The 18,557-nt window shown below is 43.2% G+C and overlaps 2 protein-coding genes across 4 annotated transcripts in view; one reads left to right on the forward strand and one right to left on the reverse strand.

Moving 5' to 3' along the window:
- The first annotated feature begins 1,404 nt into the window (after window positions 1–1,404).
- On the forward strand, window positions 1,405–16,366 carry RPE (ribulose-5-phosphate-3-epimerase). Of its 2 annotated transcripts, none has more exons than XM_077830418.1 (6): window positions 1,405–1,550; window positions 8,412–8,491; window positions 9,261–9,400; window positions 9,908–10,042; window positions 10,237–10,323; window positions 15,621–16,366. In XM_077830418.1, exons 1-6 carry the CDS (start codon window positions 1,429–1,431, stop codon window positions 15,630–15,632), a joined length of 576 nt encoding a protein of 191 aa, XP_077686544.1. In that variant the 5' UTR covers window positions 1,405–1,428; the 3' UTR covers window positions 15,633–16,366. The 2 variants fall into 2 exon arrangements, with proteins under 2 accessions (XP_077686544.1, XP_077686543.1); XM_077830417.1 differs by lacking the exon at window positions 15,621–16,366 and adding an exon at window positions 10,707–11,140.
- The window catches only part of KANSL1L (KAT8 regulatory NSL complex subunit 1 like), a 98,965-nt gene continuing 96,679 nt past the window's right edge, over window positions 16,272–18,557 (reverse strand). The window contains exons 15-16 of one of the 2 annotated variants that reach the window (XR_013347541.1): window positions 17,765–18,067; window positions 16,272–17,669 (exon numbers count right to left, since the gene is read on the reverse strand). Coding sequence is in view for 1 of the 2 variants with exons in the window: in XM_077830415.1 (XP_077686541.1) it covers window positions 17,819–18,067 (249 nt within the window). In the remaining variant the exon portion in view is untranslated. Of the gene's footprint in view, window positions 18,068–18,557 lie in introns of both variants that reach the window. The other variant, XM_077830415.1, reaches the window with a different exon arrangement.

Below are 18,557 nucleotides of genomic sequence, written 5' to 3' on the forward strand. Positions count from 1 at the left end.
CAATCGTGCTGTGCCAAACAGAGAATAAAGTTTATTTGAAGCAAGTGAGATTTGAGGGCTTTAAGGCAAATTCTTTACATTGAACTGGATAAAAACTTGTCAAAATATATAATTTCCCTGCATTACAACTGTGTAATTCATTTTCAGAATCAATGCAACTGGAGAACAAAAATCCGCATTAGAAAAATGAAAGCCCTTTAAAAATAATTTGAAGGATTACAGACCCAAAATCTTAGATCTAAAATGAGAAAACCATCTACTGTACTTCCCAAAAATACCTAATAGCAAAGTCTGTGATGTGTACCAAGTGACCAAAGACCAGGGATAAAATACAAATAACAGAGATGTGTGAATTATGTTTATGAAAGAGATTATAAGAGTTTAATGTTTGAATATGCACAAATAATAAAATATATCACAAATATTTAATGTGGTGTGAGATTTTTGTTAGGGCATTACCATGGCTACTTCTTCCAGAGGGGGCCTCTGTCTTTCCAAACTTTGTCTTTGCTGGAGCTGACATTCTCTGATAAACTTTTCTTCCTGCAATTCCCTCCAAATGCCCCACAGCTAACAACCACTATGGTGTATTTGCCATGTTTGGAGGCCTGTCCATCATTTTTTGCACTCATATATACACTTCTTAATGGGTTACTTTGGAAGTCAAGCGAATACTCCCCCTTTCTTGTATTTTTCCTAAATATTTGACTTTCTCTGCCTAAGCTGATGATAACCCATCATTACGGTAGGTATAAACCTCTGCTTTGGCCTGCATGAGATACAAAGCTGGGTGAAGGCGGCTGGCTCGGCACAGCGCCCCGGAACTCAGGAAACGGTGAGTTTAGTTGATGACGGTATCGCCGGAATTTGGTGACTCTCGATGGCCACATTATGCGGTGGAAGCCAGTACCCAACCTCCATCCAGGCAGCAGGGTGACTTGGTGTGGGCCGCGGGCAGGCGAGCTGCAGGTGCAAACCTCATGAAGAAGGAACAGCAACACGGCCACGCTGGGTCAGACCAAGGGTCCAGCAAGGACAGGGTCCCGCCTGCTGCCAGGGGCTGCAGAGGCAGTGACCAGAGCAGGGCAGCCCAGCTCAGGGAGGCCAGCCTGGGCCAGCTGTGTGCTGTGGGAGGGGCTCGCCTCTCCCCCCTCCCGCCCATCACGGCCTTTGCACCGCCCCTCAGGGGGCGGGGTCTCCACTTCTGCCCCGCCCCCTGGCGCCGGGAGGGACGCAAAGGCTGAGGAAGCGCGCCGGCGCCACCCTTTCCCCAGGCGCCGTGTTGCATTGTGGGGCGAGTAGTCCCTGCCATTCGCAAGCCGCGGGCGGCAGAAGAACTACATGTCCCAGGATCCTCGGGGAGCGGGTTGTGGCGCCCCTCAGGCTGCGGCGCCTGCGCCCCGCTCAGTTCTCGGGGGCGGGGCGGCCATGGCGTCGGGTTGCCGGATCGGCCCGTCCATCCTCAACAGCGACCTGGCGGCGCTGGGCGCCGAGTGCGGCCGCATGCTGGACTCCGGGGCGGACTACCTGCACCTGGACGTGATGGACGGGTAACTGCCGCCGCGCGCGCTGCCGCCTCGGGGCCGGCTCGAGACCGGGCCCCTCCCCCCGGGTGCCCGGGCTGGGGCGGCTGCCGCTCTGCGCGCGTGGCGGGCTCGCTGCTGAGGGGAGGCTCCGTGGGGCGTTCGCCGCCCTGCCCGCCGGGGGATTGCTCAGCGCCTCGTTGCGGCGGGGCTGGGCGCCCTGTGCCCCCCCGCCGTGGGAAGCCCGCGCCCGCTGACCGGGCGGGGGCTGGTCGGTCGTGGTGTCGACGTTTGGGCGCCGGCCGTAAGGCCCTGGGGGGGTGCGAGGATCCCAGAGGGGCAGCTGCCGCCGGAGCCCCAAACTCGACCTCGCAATTAAACAGCCCCCGCCTCCGCCCGAGCCCGGTGAGCCCGAGGCAGCTGGCATGGGCCGGCCGCGGGCGCCGAAGTGCCGTGTAGACACACCCAGTGCGGCTGCCCCTAGGCGAGAGGGTCAGGCCGCCTGGAACCAGTCGCGGGATCAGGAGCTGTTTTGGTGCAGCGCCGTGTCCGGTCAGCGGTGTTTATGATGCACCCTTTTCCTAATGGTTAACGAACAGGAAGTGTGTGTGTTTTTCATAGAAATGTAGGGCTGGAAGGACCTCAAGAAGTCATCAAGGCCAGCCTCTGTGCTGAGGCAGGATCCAGTAAACTGAGACCATCCCTGACAGGTCGTTAGCTAACCTGTTCTTAATTTCCAGTGATGGGGATTCCACAACCTCCCTTGGAAGCCTAGTCCAGGGTTTAGCTACCCTTATAAAGTTTTTCCTAATATCAACCTAAATCCCTCTTAATGCAGATTAAGTCAGTTACTACTTGTACTACTCTAGCGGTTGTGAAGGACAAGTCATCACTGTCCTCTTTAAAACTGCTCTTAACATAAAAACGGCCGTACTGGGTCAGACCAAAGGCCCATCTAGCCCAGTGTCCTGTCTTCAGACAGTGGCCAACGCCAGGTGCCGCAGAAGGAATGAACAGAAACAGTAAACATCAAGTGATCCATCCCAGCGCCCATTCCTAGCGAACAGAGGTTAGACATGCCATCCCTGCCCATCCTGGCTAATAGCCATTGATGGACCTATCCTCCATGAATTTATCAAATTGTTTGTGAAGCCTGTTATAGACTGGCCTTCACAACATCCTCTGGCAAAGAGTTCCACACATTGCCTGTGCATTGTGTGAAAAAATACTTCCTTTTGTTTGTTTTAAACCCGCTGCCTATTAATTTCATTTGGGTGACCCCTTGTTCTTGTGTTATGAAGAGTAAATAACACTTTCTTATTTACTTTCTCCACACTAGTCATGATTTTATAGACCTCTGTCATATGCCCCCTTAGTTCTTTCTTTTCCAAGATGAAAAGTCCCAGTCTGACTAATCTCTCCTCATACGGCAGCCGTTCCATATCCCTAATAATTTTTGTTGCCCTTTTCTGAACCTTTTCCAGTTCCACTATATCTTTTTTGAGATGGGATGACCACATCTGCAGACAGTATTCAAGATGTAGGCGTACCAGGGATTTATATAGAGGCAATATAATAATTTCTGTCTTGTCTATCCCTTTCCTAATGATTCCCAACATTCTGTTCGCTTTTTGACTGCTGCTGCACATTGAGTGGATGTTTTCGGAGAACTATCCACAATGACTCCAAGATCTCATTCTTGTGTGGTAACAGCTAATTTAGACCCCATCATTTTATATGTATAGTTGGGATTATGTTTTCCAATGTGCATTACTTTGCATTTATCAACAATGAATTTCATCTGTCATCGTCACCCAGTTTTGTGAGGTCACATTCTAACTCTTCGCAGTCTACTTTGGACTTAACTATCTTGAGTAGTTTTGTATCATCTGCACATTTTGCCCCCTTTTTCCAGATCATTTATGAGTATGTTGAATAGTACTGGTCCCAGTATAAACTGGGGTAGACCACTATTTCTCTCACCATTCTGAAAACTGACCATTTATTTCTACCCTTTGTTTCCTATCTTTTAACCAGTTACCAGTCCATGAGAGGACCTTCCCTCTTATCCCATGACTTACTTCGCTTAAGAACCTCTGGTGAGGGACCTTGTCCAAGGCTTTCTGAAAATTTAAGACACTATATCCACTGGATTTCCCTTGTCCACATGCTTGTTGACCTCCTTAAAGACTTCTAGTAGATTGGTGAGGCATGATTTCCTTTTACAAAACCCATATTGACTCTTCCCCAACAAATCATATTAATCTATGTGTCTGATAATTCTGTTCTTTACTATAATTTCAGCCAGTTTGTCTGGTACTGAAATCAGGCTTACTGGCCTGTAATTGCTCGGATCCCCTCTGGAACCCTTTTAAAAAATTGGCGTCACATTAGCTATCCTCCAGTCATTTGATACAGAAGGTAATTTAAATGATAGGTTATATACCACAATTAGTAGTACTGCAATTTCACATTTGAGTTCCTTCAGAACTCTTGGGTGAATACCATCTGGTCCTGGTGGCTTATTACAGTTTAATTTATCAATTTGTTCCAAAACCTACTCCAATGACACCTCAGTCTGGAACAGTTCTTCAGATTTGTCACCTCAAAAGAATGGCTCGGGTTTGGGAATCTCCCTTACATCCTCAGCCGTGAAGACTGATACCAAGAATTTATTTACTCTGCAATGGCCTTGTCGCCCTTGAGTGCTTTTTTAGCATCTCAATCATCCAGTGGCCCACCGGTTCATTAGCAGACTTCCTGCTTCTGATGTACTTAAAACATTTGCTATTACTTTTTGACTCTTTAGCTAGCTGTTCTTCAAAATCTTTTTTGGCCTTCCTAATTACATTTTTACACTTTATTTGCCAGAGTTTATACTCCTTTCTGTTTTCCTCACTAGGATGCCTTTTTGCTTCTGCTTCTTTTACTTTGTTGTTTTTAAATTTGGGATATACTTTTAAGTTGAGCCTCTGTTATGGGGCTTTTAAAAAGTTTCTATGAAGCTTGCAGGGATTTCACTTTTGACACTGTACCTTTTAATTTGTTTAACTAACTTCCTCATTTTTGTGTAGTCCCACTTTCTGAAATTAAATGCTACTGTGGTGGGTTGCTGTGGTGTTTTTCCTGCCACACGGATGTTAAATTTAATTACATTATGGTCACTATTACTAAGTGATTCAGCTATATTTGAAGACTGTTATCAACTCTCCCCCGCCCCCCCATGCTTTTCTTTTCTCAAGAATAAACATGCCCAGTTTTTCAACCTTTCATCATAGGTCAGGATTTCTAAACCTTGTATCTTGTTTGTTGCTCTCCTCTGGACTCTGTTAATTTTGTCCACATCTTTCCTAAAGTGTGGTGCCCAGACTGGACAAGAACTTCAGCTGAGGCCTCACCTATGCCAAGTAGAGCAGGACAGTTACCTCCCACCTCTTACATAGGACACTCCTGTCAATACACCCTGAAAGATACTGGCCTTTTTTTTTTTTTTTTTTGCAAGTGCATCATATTATTGACATATTCGATTTGTGATCCACTATAACCCCCAAATCCTTTTCAGGAGTGCTACAATCTACCCAGTTATTCCTGTTGCGTAGCTGTGCATTTGATTTTTCCTTCCTAAGTGTATTACTTTGCATTTGTTTTTACTGAATTTCATCTTGTTGATTTCAGATCAATTCTCTAATTTGTCAAGGTTGATTTGAAATCATATCCTGTCCTCCAAGATGCTAGCACCCCTCCCATCTTGGTGTCATCTGCATATTCTCCACTCCATTATCCAAGTTATTAAAATATTAAATAGTACTGGATCCAAGGCTGATGTGTGGGACCCCACTGGATTGACAGCAAACCACTGATAACTACTCTTTGAGTATGGTCTTTCAATCAGATTTGCACCAGATAATAGTTTTGTCCAGATTGTATTTCCCTAATTTGATTATGAGAATGTCATATAGAATTGTGGCAAAAGACTTACTGAAATGAAGACATGTCGCATCTCGCTTACTGTATATCTACTAAGCTAGTAATCCTGTCAAAGAAGGAAATTAAGTTGCTTTGGCATGAGTTGTTCTGGACAAATCCATGCTTGCTATTCCTTATAACCCTATTATTAGGGCCTTACCAAATTCACAGTCCATTTTGGTAAATTTCAGTGATAGGATTTTTAAAATCTGAGATTTCAGATATTTAAATCTGAAATGTCATGGTTGTAATGGGGGGAGGGTCCTGACCCAAAAGGGCGTTGGGGGGATTGCAATATTGGCACCGGTATTTCTGCGATGGTGCTGCTTCTTGCAGGTGGGAGAGGTTCACTGAGATGGGTCTCACCTGGCCCCAGGAGCAGCCCATGCTGAGGAAGAGGAAGACCCAGCCTGGCCAGGACTAGCTGCTAGAGCTTGGTGCATGGTAGGAGCCCATGGGTGGGGCCCACTCAGCCTTGCCCCTCCCCAGCCCAGTGCTTGGAGTTAAAGGGGCCTTAGGCTGGCTGGCTGTGTGAGTGGGGTGTGGTGACCATGGCACTCACCTGTAAGGCCAGCCCTGTCCCTACAAAAGTGACAGCCCCTCCCCCACATGTCGTCCTCACTTCTGCCTTGCTGCTGGCAGGGGTGCTACCTTCGAAGCTGGGCGACTGCCCAGCAGCTGCTACTCTCCAGCCATCCAACTCTGAAGGCAGCACAGAAATAAGAGTGGTAATACTGCAATCCCCCTACATTAGCCAGATGTCACGAAGGAGACCAGATTTCATGGTCCATGATGCATTTTTCATAGCTGTGAATTTGGTAGTGTCCTACCTATTATACTGTAGGTTCTTACATACTGATTGTTTAATAATTTTTTCCAGTGTCTTTGCAGGTATTGACGTTAGGATGATTGTTTTTTAATTCCCAAGGTTCTCTTTGTTCCCTTTTTAAAGACAGGAGTTATGTTTGCTGTTCTCCAGTCCTCTTGGACCTTCCTTATCTTCCATGAGTTCTCAAAGATAATTAATGGTTCTGAGATTGCTTCAACTAGTTCCTTAAGTACCCTAGAATGAATTTCATCAGGCCCTGCCAACTTGAATATGTCCAACTTATCTAAATATTCTTTAACTTGTTTTTTCCCCATTTGGCTTGCATTCCTTCCTTGTTTTTAAGCTTAATTGTATTAAGTATCTGGTGACAATTTTTCTTTTTAGTGAAGACAGAAGGAAAACAGGCATTAAACATCTCAGCCTTCTTGATGTTGTCCGCTATCAGCTCTCCTCCCCCACTAAGCAGAGGAGACCTGTGCTTTCCTTCATCTTTCTCTTGCTCCCAATACATTGTGGGTGTCAGGACTCCTGTATTAGAACTGGCTGGGTCACTATGGGTAAGCACCTTTCTGTGCCTCAGTTTCCCCACCAGTAAAATGGGGATAGTGATTTTTTCCTTGCAGGGGTGTTGAGTGTAGCCAAACGTTTGTGGAATGCTCTGAGTTATCGGAAGTGCACTATAATGTCAAAGTGTGTAAATAAGATTTAAAGGAAATTAGAGATTAACTCTTCTAATGCTGTACAATTTAAAAAAAAACCTTCCTCATGAGGCTAAAATATCCTATTGACTAGAGTTAGGAGGAAGAAGAGGAAATGTGTTTAGAAGTGGAAGCAGCTTCTGAAAAAAGGAACTGAAATGGGAAGCTCAGTCAGTGTGGAGCCAGGTTGAGAGCTGTATCTTATCTTGGGGTATTATACTGCCACTCATCACCATAGTATCTGAATGCCTTCCAGGAAAAATAGATTGACCACAGAGAAGTCCCTAGCAAACTTCATGAATTATCTAGCTGATTTTCCATTCACCATCCTTTTCTTGCTTCAAGGAAAGAGACTGTGTGCAATCTAGAAACCCCATTTACCTTCTTTAGGGGCAAATATATAAAGAGAGGATTACTGAGTAACCGCATTCTCTCATGCACTTTCAGTGGCAATCCCACTGAAAGCCCTGCAGAACCTGTTGTACCAGATTTCTATCCTTTTAAATTCATCTTCGTTTCTTCCCTAACAACTTATTTGCCACAGAACTTGATTCAGATGTTCTAAAGCTAAAAATGTTTGAATGCCAAGTTTCTGTACACCACACTGATTATTTTGTATTATGATAATACCTAGAAGCCCAGACTGAGATTTGGGAGCTGATCAAACACATAGCAAGAGACAGTCCATTCTCCAAGGCGCTTATGGCCCAAATAGGCAAGACAGAAAAAGGGTGGGAGGGAAAACGGGCAGAAACATGTGACTATTTGTTGAGGGTTACATGGTAGATCAGTGGCAGAGCTGGGAATAAACCCCAGTCTCCTGATCCCCAGTATGTGCCCTATCTACAGTAGAACTCAGAGTTACGAACTGACTGGTCAACTGCACAGCTCATTTGGAACCAGAATTATGCAATCAGGCAGCAGCAGAGACCCAAAAAAACCCAAATAAACACACACAGTACAAGTACTGCGTTAAACATAAACTACTAAAAAAATAAAGGGAAAGTTTAAAAAAGATGCGACAAGGTAAGGAAACTGTTTCTGTGCTTGTTTCATTTAAATCAAGATGCAGTATTTTTCTTCTGCCTAGTAAAGTTTCAAAGCTGTATTAAATCAATGTTCAGCTGTAAACTTTTGAAAGAACAACCATAACGTTTTGTTCAGTTACGAGTCTCCATTCCCGAGATGTTTGTAACTCTGAGGTTCTGTTGTATTAACGACACTGCTTCTTGAACATAGTCTATAAAGATTTGTTTTTATATTTCCCATAAATGTAGGTCAATATAGAATTCCTTACTTTAGTCACCATGCAGTAAAACAATATCAAGCCTAATAAGAACCTCCGCTTTTTTTTTTTTAATAATGAAAAATAAAGTGCTTTTTTCTAATTGGTAGGCACTTTGTTCCGAACATCACATTTGGACACCCTGTAGTAGAGAGCCTTCGAAAGCAGCTGGGTCAGGATCCTTTCTTCGGTAAGGACTTCATTTTTCCAGACTCTTGAGTCTATGTTGCTATACTGACAGAGGAAACCACAAAACATTGTGAGTTTGAATCCTCACTGGTGGCCTGTAAGCTCAGGCCACAACTCAGTGGGGTAACCTCAAAACTGTTTTGCGCTGTCTTAGTTTAGAATAGCCTTACACTGGGGGCCATGATGGTGGCAGGAATCATTGGACTGTGGTTACAACCCATCCCCCTACATGTGGAGAAAGTTGAGGAGGGCTGGTGTAGAGCCAGCTATGTCAGATGAGGATTTCCCCAGCTTTCCAGCCCCTTTCTAGAACTCAGTAGCACAAAGGAGCCATGGTCCAGGGCCTCATGTTCAGTGATTACTAAATATTTATAGCCAAGCAAAATGCTGTAAAAATATGGTTTTCTTTTTAGCTAAACTGAGGGAGGGGGAGACTATATTATGTGAGCTTTTGTTTTTTAGTACTTTAAAGAAACACACTCCCATGTGGCATGTCACTATAATGTAATCAGTGTGCTATTAAGCTTGAGTAGTAATTATTACTAAACATATCTAATAACATCAAATAATATGCACTCATTTGAACAGCTTATGCTGTTGCTACTCTTTTTGAGCTCTGAGCGCATGCTTTGAATGTGCATTTTCTGTAATGACTCCAAAGCAGCTGTTATGAATTACAGCTAGTACACATATTGGTATATTTTGGTACAGTGATGCATGCCAAGTGTATCTTGCTTACTCATGCTTCTGTTCTTTGTGATTCTTTTCAGATATGCACATGATGGTTGCCAAGCCAGAGCAGTGGGTGAAACCAATGGCTGTAGCAGGTGCAAACCAGTACACTTTTCACCTAGAGGCTACAGACAATCCAGGGGCACTGATTAAAGACATTCGGGAAAATGGGATGAAGGTGAGGAGTTGGTGTGGCAAGAGTAGTGTGCAATAGCTGCCTCCCTCTGGCATTGAAAGATCTGGGCAATAACGTTCTTGAGGACTAATAGAATGAAAGCAATTTATATTTTAACAGAAGTCCTAGAGACAAAGTGGAATCTTGCTTTAATGCAGTGGTCCCCAGAGTGTAGGGTGCACCCCACTAGGGGGCAGGGCCACCTAGCTCTGCTCCAGGCCAAGCCCCAGCTTCGACTCCTGCTCCCAGCTGCAGCCCCATACCCTGGGGCCCATGGACTGGTTACATTATGGGTGGGGTGCAACATAAAATTTGTGGACCATTGCTTTAATGCAGTCAATACCTTTTTGCCTTAATTGGTCCTACATAATATTCCAAATACTGTTCACAATATTGAATCAGTAATTTTTTTAAGCTTGTAGTAGCTAGTATCAGGGCAATGCTAACACAGGTGCAAGGCCTCTGTTGTCCTACAGATGCACTTTCATTTATCTTTCCCTCCTTCCGTAGGTTGGCTTGGCCATCAAACCTGGAACTGTAGTTGAATATTTAGCACCATGGGCCAATCAGATAGACATGGCTTTGGTGATGACAGTGGAACCTGGATTTGGAGGGCAGAAGTTCATGGAAGACATGATGCCAAAGGTAGATACTGATTGTGTTTTATTAAATGGAACTAGTCTGTTTCTACTCCCTGTGCCTTGAGAACTGGGAAGGGAGATGACATTAACAAAAAATCCTTAATCATTTAAATGTTAAAAATTATATAGACCTGGGGAGAGTATCTGAGTGTAAAGCCAAGTGCTTAACTTTTGTGGGTTTTTTGTATGGCTCTTTAGATTCAGTGGCTGAGGACACAATTTCCTTCCTTGGATATTGAAGTGGATGGTGGTGTGGGGCCAGACACCATCCATAAATGTGCAGAGGTAAGATTTAAAAACTGAACAGCACACTGAGGACTCTCCTTTTAAGACATTTCTTTTAATTCTGTGCATGAGATTATAGTCTCCCTGCTGGGTCTTTCATTTTTGCCATTTGCTTTGTTTTCAGATAGTCTAAAGACTTTCACTCTTTGCTCAGGATAGAACCAGAACTAACATAGGCTACAGTGCAGCAGGAAAGCTCTTTGGGGAAATAATACCCTTTTCTCACTAGAGTAATTTTTTTGACGTACAGAACCTGTGCTGATGAAGTCTATGCATGCTGCAATTGGACAATAACTTGTGAAAATTATGTATTAGGTAACTAGAGTGTACTGGGATTATGTGGTGGTCCATATTACACAGCTGGCTGTTTAACCTTCTTCCAGGCAGGAGCAAACATGATTGTGTCTGGCAGTGCCATTATGAAAAGTGAAGATCCTAGATCTGTAATCAACCTTCTGAGGAATGTGTGTTCAGAAGCTGCTCAGAAACGCTCCCTGGACCGATGAGACGGCCAACTCATGCCAAGGCAGCTTGGGTGTGAACGGGTTCTAGTCCAGTATGGAGACAGTGCTGCTGAACCAGGACTGCAGCATTGAAGAATTGTTCCTTCACTGCAAGCAGCTGTTTTGCCAGGGCTGGAAACACAATCAGCCAGTGCTATCCCTTAAATTGCCTGGAGACTCATTTTATAGCAGATAACAGGGATTGGATTGAAACAAAATTCAGTCAGTTTTTGCTTGAAAGGTGTGGAAGACTTAAGAGTCTGCTCTGTGCATTCCTACAAAACTGTTTCAAATAAAACACTGTTCTTAAAGTGGTAAGTCGTCTTACGACTTGCAAAACTCATCCGTTAGCTGTTCAGGATGAACCCATCTACCCCAAGAAAGAGCATCTTCCAGAAATAAGTTCACTAATTAGACAGGTATGTACATCCCAATAAAGCATGGTACATTCTCACAGCAGTGGGAAATAAAAGTTTCACAATAAGCTTTTATCATAGTTTTTCAAAAAGGGGGGGGGGGGAAGGAGTGTGGAAGCTAAGTCTCTTGGTATCCTTACGACTAGCTAGTGAAAACTTTCCACCTATGAAAACTAGTCCAAGTTAAATGATCTGAAGGTACAGTTATTGGATTTATTATAAAAACTTCAGGAATCAACAGCTAAAGATAGGTGTTACTATTCTACAATGAGTAAGTTGCCTGCTGTTGTGGGTTAACAAAATTTTAATTATTGCAGAATGAGCAGCCACAGGCTATTATCTCACATTTGTACAAAAGCACATGGGGATCCTAAGCTAGGTCTTTTGCATTCTAGCTCTTCAAATGGGCTCTAGTGACTAATTATAGGTAGATACAGTATCCTTCAGGCAATCCATGGGTGGAAGACCAAGCAGCTGCTGCCTGTGTATAAAATGTAATAACCAGCATACATGACTTACAGAAAGGCCTACTCCAGGAGTGAAGAAGTAAGATAATTTGGATCCACATGGTGAATCTGCTTCAGCGGTTCAGTTTCTAAGCAATGATGTTAATCGAGAGAGGTAGGACTGGTTCAAGAATTCCTCTAGCTAGTCTCTCTGAAAAACTATGGTGGACATTCATGTTCAAAAAAGCCAAAGCCCCATGTTAGTGCTGCATAAAGAAAGTGATTAGAGGGAACATTTTTGCACACTTCTTTCCAGTACCCCAGTTCAACAGAGATGAGATACACCTCTACCCTGATATAACACAAATTCGGATATAACTTGGTAAAGCAGTGCTCTGGGGGGCAGGGTTGCACGCTCCAGTGGATCAGCGTGTCTGGCTCCGATACACTGCTTTGAGCGGCATGTTAAGGGTGCTGGGCCAGGGCTGGATAAGGGTCTGGGGGGTCGGGGCATTGGAGTCCCAGAGTGTGGCGGTATGGTCAGGGGGCAGGAAGTGACTATTAATAATGGAAATGCTTGACACCAAAGCAAGTTCAATCCAATGGCGTTTCACCTATAACTTGGTAAGATTTTTTGGCTCCCGAGGACCACATTATATTGGGGTAGAGGTGTACTACAGGTGTGAGGGCAGTGGTGAAGGCTGCTTGTGTAAACATAGCCACTCTAGCTCCCTCAGTAAAAGCAAATGTGAGGATGCAGCAACAAAGGCTTTTGGCATGGGCTGCACAAGAAAGTATCAAGGGGCTCAGACAGGCTTGTAGGGCCTGCCTGGAAACCTGGGCCATGGCATCCTCAATGCTGTTAGTAAGCCAGCTAGAGTTTAAACGGAATTGGGGCAGGGATAACTGTCCATATGGAATCATTTGCTCAAACTTGCTGTGCACCACTTTTGCAAGTATAACTAGTTGTCATAACGCATTCACACAGTATCTCCAAGACTACTCTAGAGAGAATGTTTCACTGCAGGCAGTCGCTTGTTGTCATTTAACAGCCTTTCGGCTACAAAATACTATGCTCTGTCCCAAGGAGAACTGAATCCTTCGTCAGGTCCTAGATTAGAGCAGTTTGTGGGTTCTCGCCTTTTTTGTCAATGGCCGTGAGCAGGTGTAAACTGCCAGCCTAGGGCTGTACTTCAGGGGAGGAAAACATACATGCAAGAAAACCACCTCACCTCACCAGCAGAGTGAGTGGCTAATTGTTCCTACTAGAGCACCCCACTTTGTAAGTGTGACCTCTTCACTTCCACAGCCTCTTGTTACAGCTAAGGTTAAGAGAAAGGCTATTAGTCACCATGGCAATTACTACTTTCACATATGCTTGATTAAATTCTTCTGTTACTCCTTAAGAATTGCCCATTTCCTCACTATTAGCAAACAAATGACAATTTTTTGTCCCAGCATGCCTTCCTGCACTTAAAAATAAGTGATGTAAATATGCTTATGCACAGAAAACAGCAGCTATACCTCATCCCTGAAAGTACATATTGAACAGGGAGACACCCAGTCTGATCAGGCATCCCAATGGAAAAAGTATTTCCACATTAAAACTAACCACACAGAATCTACATCCGCCAGTCACGGGTCAATGAATAGAGAACTTTGACTTAAACTTTCATGCCTAAATCAAATTTCCAGACACTCTGCACATCAGTCTCATACATTCAACCTGCCAGACCCCCAGTGAGGAACACAGTTACTTGTACTCTTCTATAACCTCAGTCTCATGATTCTATAGCTAGAGGAATTCATGTTGTAAATACATTTTCAACAGTAAAAGTGCAGGGATATCACTGGGACTAAAATGAGGGCCAGTTGAGAATTATTTGTCTCAAAGTTCCAATGGCGAGCCAATAAAGCCATCTAGACTGTAGTGCCGAGGCAGACTTGTGCACTACTGCATTACTGGACCGGAGGGCTAAGAGGTAAATGATATTCTGTAACAAGGGAAGGGTCCAGGGCACTCACTATCGTCAATGGAGGAAGATTCCAGATGTCCAGTTCAAGCCTTACTTGGATGTGGGGTCCTCCAAAGGACAGTACTGTAAGCAAGCTAGCATGCACCCGAATAGGGCGAGAAACTATACAGAAAATATGCTCTGCTCACCACATCTGAGGACTTTTACCATGCTTTGATGAAGTTCATGGATCTGAAGGAGGATGTGAAACCTCTTGCAACAGGGCCAGGGAAGGAGATATGGAGACCTGAAAACATGCCTTTTGATCCAAAATGATAAACAAAGCACAAATACACTGAAACAAGTCACTGGTCCAACAGTGCCCGACTGCATAATGCTCAATACTTCACAGCTGCACAGGGGCATGGGAGGAGAGGAATGACTTGTTTTAGCCTTTGTGTAACAGCTAAAAGACAAAAAGTTGAGGAAATTTTTGGAAGTTTAAGGGAGGTATGAGGAAAAAAACTTGAGTAAGGGGCTTCATGGGTTTTTATAAATGCAGCCCTGGGGCTGAGCTGTGCGTATTGCAGTTCTCAGCATGCTCTGACTTAGAGAGCTAATTGTTTCCAAATTCATGTGACACAATACACAAACTATAGGTGGGGGAAAGGCAGGAAAATGATGGAGGCCATTTCCATGAGAGAGAAAGGCTGCATCTATTATCCCAGTAAGTTTTTATTATTAAGAATTGAAGACATCACAACAGCTCTGAACAGCAGATGTGAAGAAAGAGGGTGGGGCTGGGGCTTGTGTAGGTGCTAGACTGAGACAGTTCAGTTTCTAACTGTCCAGACTTCCTGTATGGCTTTGGGCAAGTCACTTACTGTCTCTCTCTCTCTCTCTCTGTAAAATTCGGATCGTAATCCCACTCTGTCTTGGCTCTAGATTATAAAATGTTTGGGGCAAGGCCTGTCTCTTCCAATGGGTTTGTACACACCCTGGCATAATACGGCCTCGATCTCAGTTGGAGCTTCTAGGGTCTACTGTAATACAAGTAAATAGTAGCATCCCCTAGCCCCAAGAGTTTCCAGAGTCAGAGCGATGACACCAGGGAGGAGGGAGGTTTATACCAATGAGGTTCCTGCAGAGCCTGGGGAGTAGTGGAGGGAGATTTGAAGGAGAGGTTATGTGGTATGGGGGCAGGTGGGGATGGATGATGGCCATTCCAGGCACTGGGGCAGTGGGAGAAAGCATATAGGTAATTATGGGAAGATATACAGGGATTGGAAGGATTACAGAGTGCAGGGATGCTGAAGAGAAACAATAAACTATATTCTATTCTTGCCTTATGTCATGCAGTTCAATGGATGGAGATGGTCTTAGAATCTGCACCCAGGCAAATTATTTTGCTGCCCACAATCTGTTTTTTATCAGATGAGATGTGGACTTTAAGAGCAAAGTTTCTGATGGAAAAAAATGCCTTAAATATTTGCATAGGGAGAAATTATAAAAGGAAAGTTCTCCATTTTGCATCGAGTTTTTCAGTTTCTTTCTTGCCCATCTCATCGTTGCCAGGGTGGTTTCATTATTTTAGCCTGTTCGCACAACGGGTAGGGCAGAGAGCATCTCAGTAGGGACAAAGAAGTTGTGTGCAATCTCCATTTGTATCGGCCCTGTAGCTAGCAAGATTAACAAATACCATCTTTATTGAGCAGTATTAACATCCTCTTCTAAAGGAAACTGCCAGGAACTACTCCGGGGCAATGCAAAGATTTCCCCCTCCTATGTGATACCATTTGTCGATACTGATTTTATAGTTCAAGAGTCTCATATCCAGATCCTCTGAAAAGCAATGCAGCAAGCTGCCTGCCAACCCACCAAGCCAGCCCAGTTTGGTTAGCAGTCCTACTCGAAAGTTTACTTCATTTTTAAAATATTCTCTTAACATTAACAGAGAACGCTCTCTTTTTCCTTCAGGATCTTGGATGATTCAGACTTCATTACTAAGTCAGTGTTCCTCATCTGTAGTTCTCCTGGGTCCTGCATGCAGGGAGTTCACATGACTGATGCCCAGATCCCAGGATTGCTCCTCACACTGCCAAACAGATCAGACAAGAGCAGGAGGCACTGAACAATCTATAAAGTTGTATGATGGGAGCTAGCAGGATCTGAGCTGCTCCTATCTTCACTTTGAAGGAGCAGGGAATGGAGAAGAAAAGAGCCTCACCTCAGACTGCTCTCCAACTCACATTCCCAGCAGCAGCCAGAAGACGAGGGAGAGAGAAATGAGAAATACCCCATTCCACTCAGAAACTAGGAAGAAGGGATAACAGAGGGGGAAACTACAGTCTCACAGCCAGTTATCCAATGCATCATCATCATGTACTAATGCAACATTAACAAATGCAACAGCAAGGCTTTGTATCATTACTACTTTGTGGCTCCCACAAAGCCATTAAAAGATCATACAGGTCTTCAGCTCTTAAAAGTACATACCACTAATTTGATGTTACAGACCTGTGAAGGGAATCTAAATACTTCTATTGCTAATCAAATTCAGACTACACATTGTATGGAAATAACTTTTAATTAAAAAAACCTAGCATTGAAGATTATTGTATCAGACACTGAGGCAAAATTTGAGTTTAATTTGCTGGACAAACCAGTGTTAAAAAAAGATTTAAAATAAATCAGAATGTGCAATAAACTACAATGTAGCATAGGCTGTAGTGTTGAAACTTGACTGAACTTTTTTCCGAGGTCCAGCGTATATTTCCAGTTAATCTGACAGGAAAAAAAATTTAAGTTTGACACTAACAAACGGGTCATCTGTCAGTATTGGATATTACAAGCTGAGGAAAAATGTTGTACAAGAACAGAGACTCCTATATAGTTGCCTTCAACTGTTGTACACAGAAAAACTTCCTGCTGACAGTGGTTTATACATACGTTCTACTGGTGTCAAATTATTGTTCTGCTACAAGAATACTGCTATATAATCAATTCTTGTATGCGTCATCTTCTATTAGCATCATTTGAGGATGCAGATAAATTCTGAATACTGTAATTCAGAATGTATGAGTTTAGACAATTTGCTTTTATTTTCTTAGAGAGTGAAATGGCTGGAAATTTAAAAATCAATCTGTGTTTAGAAACATTGTGAAAGGTTTTTTTAAGCCCTTCTGATGTCCTTATTAACGTTTTCCTTTCTGGTTAGTCACTCTGCTTTTGCATACTTGGTAGAACCTTGCAAGATATCGCTTAGAAACCATAACAAACTATACTTGTTGGTAAGATACTATAGCACACAATTATAAGCAGCATTTTAGCTACTGCAGGTCTAGGAGTTAGGTCTCCAAATATCTGGTGATCCAAAATGAAATTCAGAGTTGTATCTTCATTTAATTCACTTTTCGCTTCCTCACCACTCCAAGGCTTCTCTACTCCCCATATGACTGAAATAGGAAACTGTCTACCTTTTGTATAGTAGAGAAATCAACTATGGAAATATAGTGATATATTTGTGTGTTAGTGTTTGAGGATTTCTGCATGAAACTAACAATAGAGTTGAATGAGTGACTAATTTTAAGCCATATATAAGGCTTCTGAAAGTGTCATTTAAAAACTACTGGTACTTAAATATTCAAGGGATTTCAGACATGCATTTTAAACAAGTCAGGTATTTGTCACATGCTCATGCCACCAAAGAAAACAACTTTATTTAAAATTACCCCCTCTTCCTCACTGTCTTTTCAAGTAGTTTTTCTGTGTTTTGAAGTTGTTTGTTTAAAGGAATAAAGTGTGTTCTGCTGTCCCAGAATCCATCAGAACCATAAACACATTTGAAAGAAAAAAAGGAAGAATATCAAAGAATGTGGCAATATGACAACAGAAAGCAGTAAACTGTGCCAGCTATTTAGGTGTGCCCACTTTCAACATGGGGAATACTAGACTTCCAGCTCGAAATAATTAGTTTCTCTTGTGGTTCAGGAAGAAGAAAGTGTTGCGTTTGGGATTTTATCCTGCCTGTTACAAAGCAAGAAAGAAAATATATTATATGCTGCTAATGTACAGTATTTGAATTGTGCTGTTACTTCTTGTGTGAAGAACAGAGATTTTACCTTGTACTTTTCTCCACCTTAATCAGCTTTCTTAATGAACCACATTATTCCCTATCACCTGTGTTTTCTTGTGCTGCAGAGTCCCAGGAAAACACTTTTGCAGTCTTCCAGCTCTTCTGTGGATTGTTTTCTTGGTGGATGGCCATTGTTTGGCAACGTGATGGGAGTGCATGAAGTGCAGAGGGAGTCACTGTGGAAAGCTGCACTTGAACTTTCAGTCTGATTTGTTATTTTGTCTTGGCACCGTAAGGTTTCTATGTCTTCATCCTTTAACGGAAAAACCCGAAGTTCCCACAGCTCAGACTGAAAAGAGTCAAAGGGGGAGAGGGGGAAAAGAAGGGTCCTGGTTAGCTATGTGCAGAATGATTCTGTTATCAAGTAACAAATGAGTCTTGTTCTTTACATTGCTTGCAGGGTTCTTCAGATACAAGGAAGATTACCATTCTGATGGGTACCAGTTTTCAATGTAGCTTGGCTTAATACAGCACAACTTCATTTTGTATGGAATCTTTTAAACAAGTTGTATCCCAACATTGTTTCCAAGGTTAAACAATGCAGTTACAATGTAAGGGGCGAGGAACGTAAAAAGGAATTCTCTATTTTCTACTGTTAAGAACATCTATTACCATCACAATCAGTACTATTTGGAACCCATGTTGGCATCCTCTGAAAAAAAAGCTACTGAATGTATCAACAGAGAGCCTGCTACTCTCTCATCTCTGAGGCTGAGACATTTTGACCCAGTAGTGAAAGTTTTGCCTGTGCTGTTCCTATTCTGTTGACAAATCGAGGA

The sequence above is a fragment of the Eretmochelys imbricata genome, chromosome 11 (assembly GCF_965152235.1).
Source record: "Eretmochelys imbricata isolate rEreImb1 chromosome 11, rEreImb1.hap1, whole genome shotgun sequence".
NCBI classification, from domain to species: domain Eukaryota; kingdom Metazoa; phylum Chordata; order Testudines; family Cheloniidae; genus Eretmochelys; species Eretmochelys imbricata.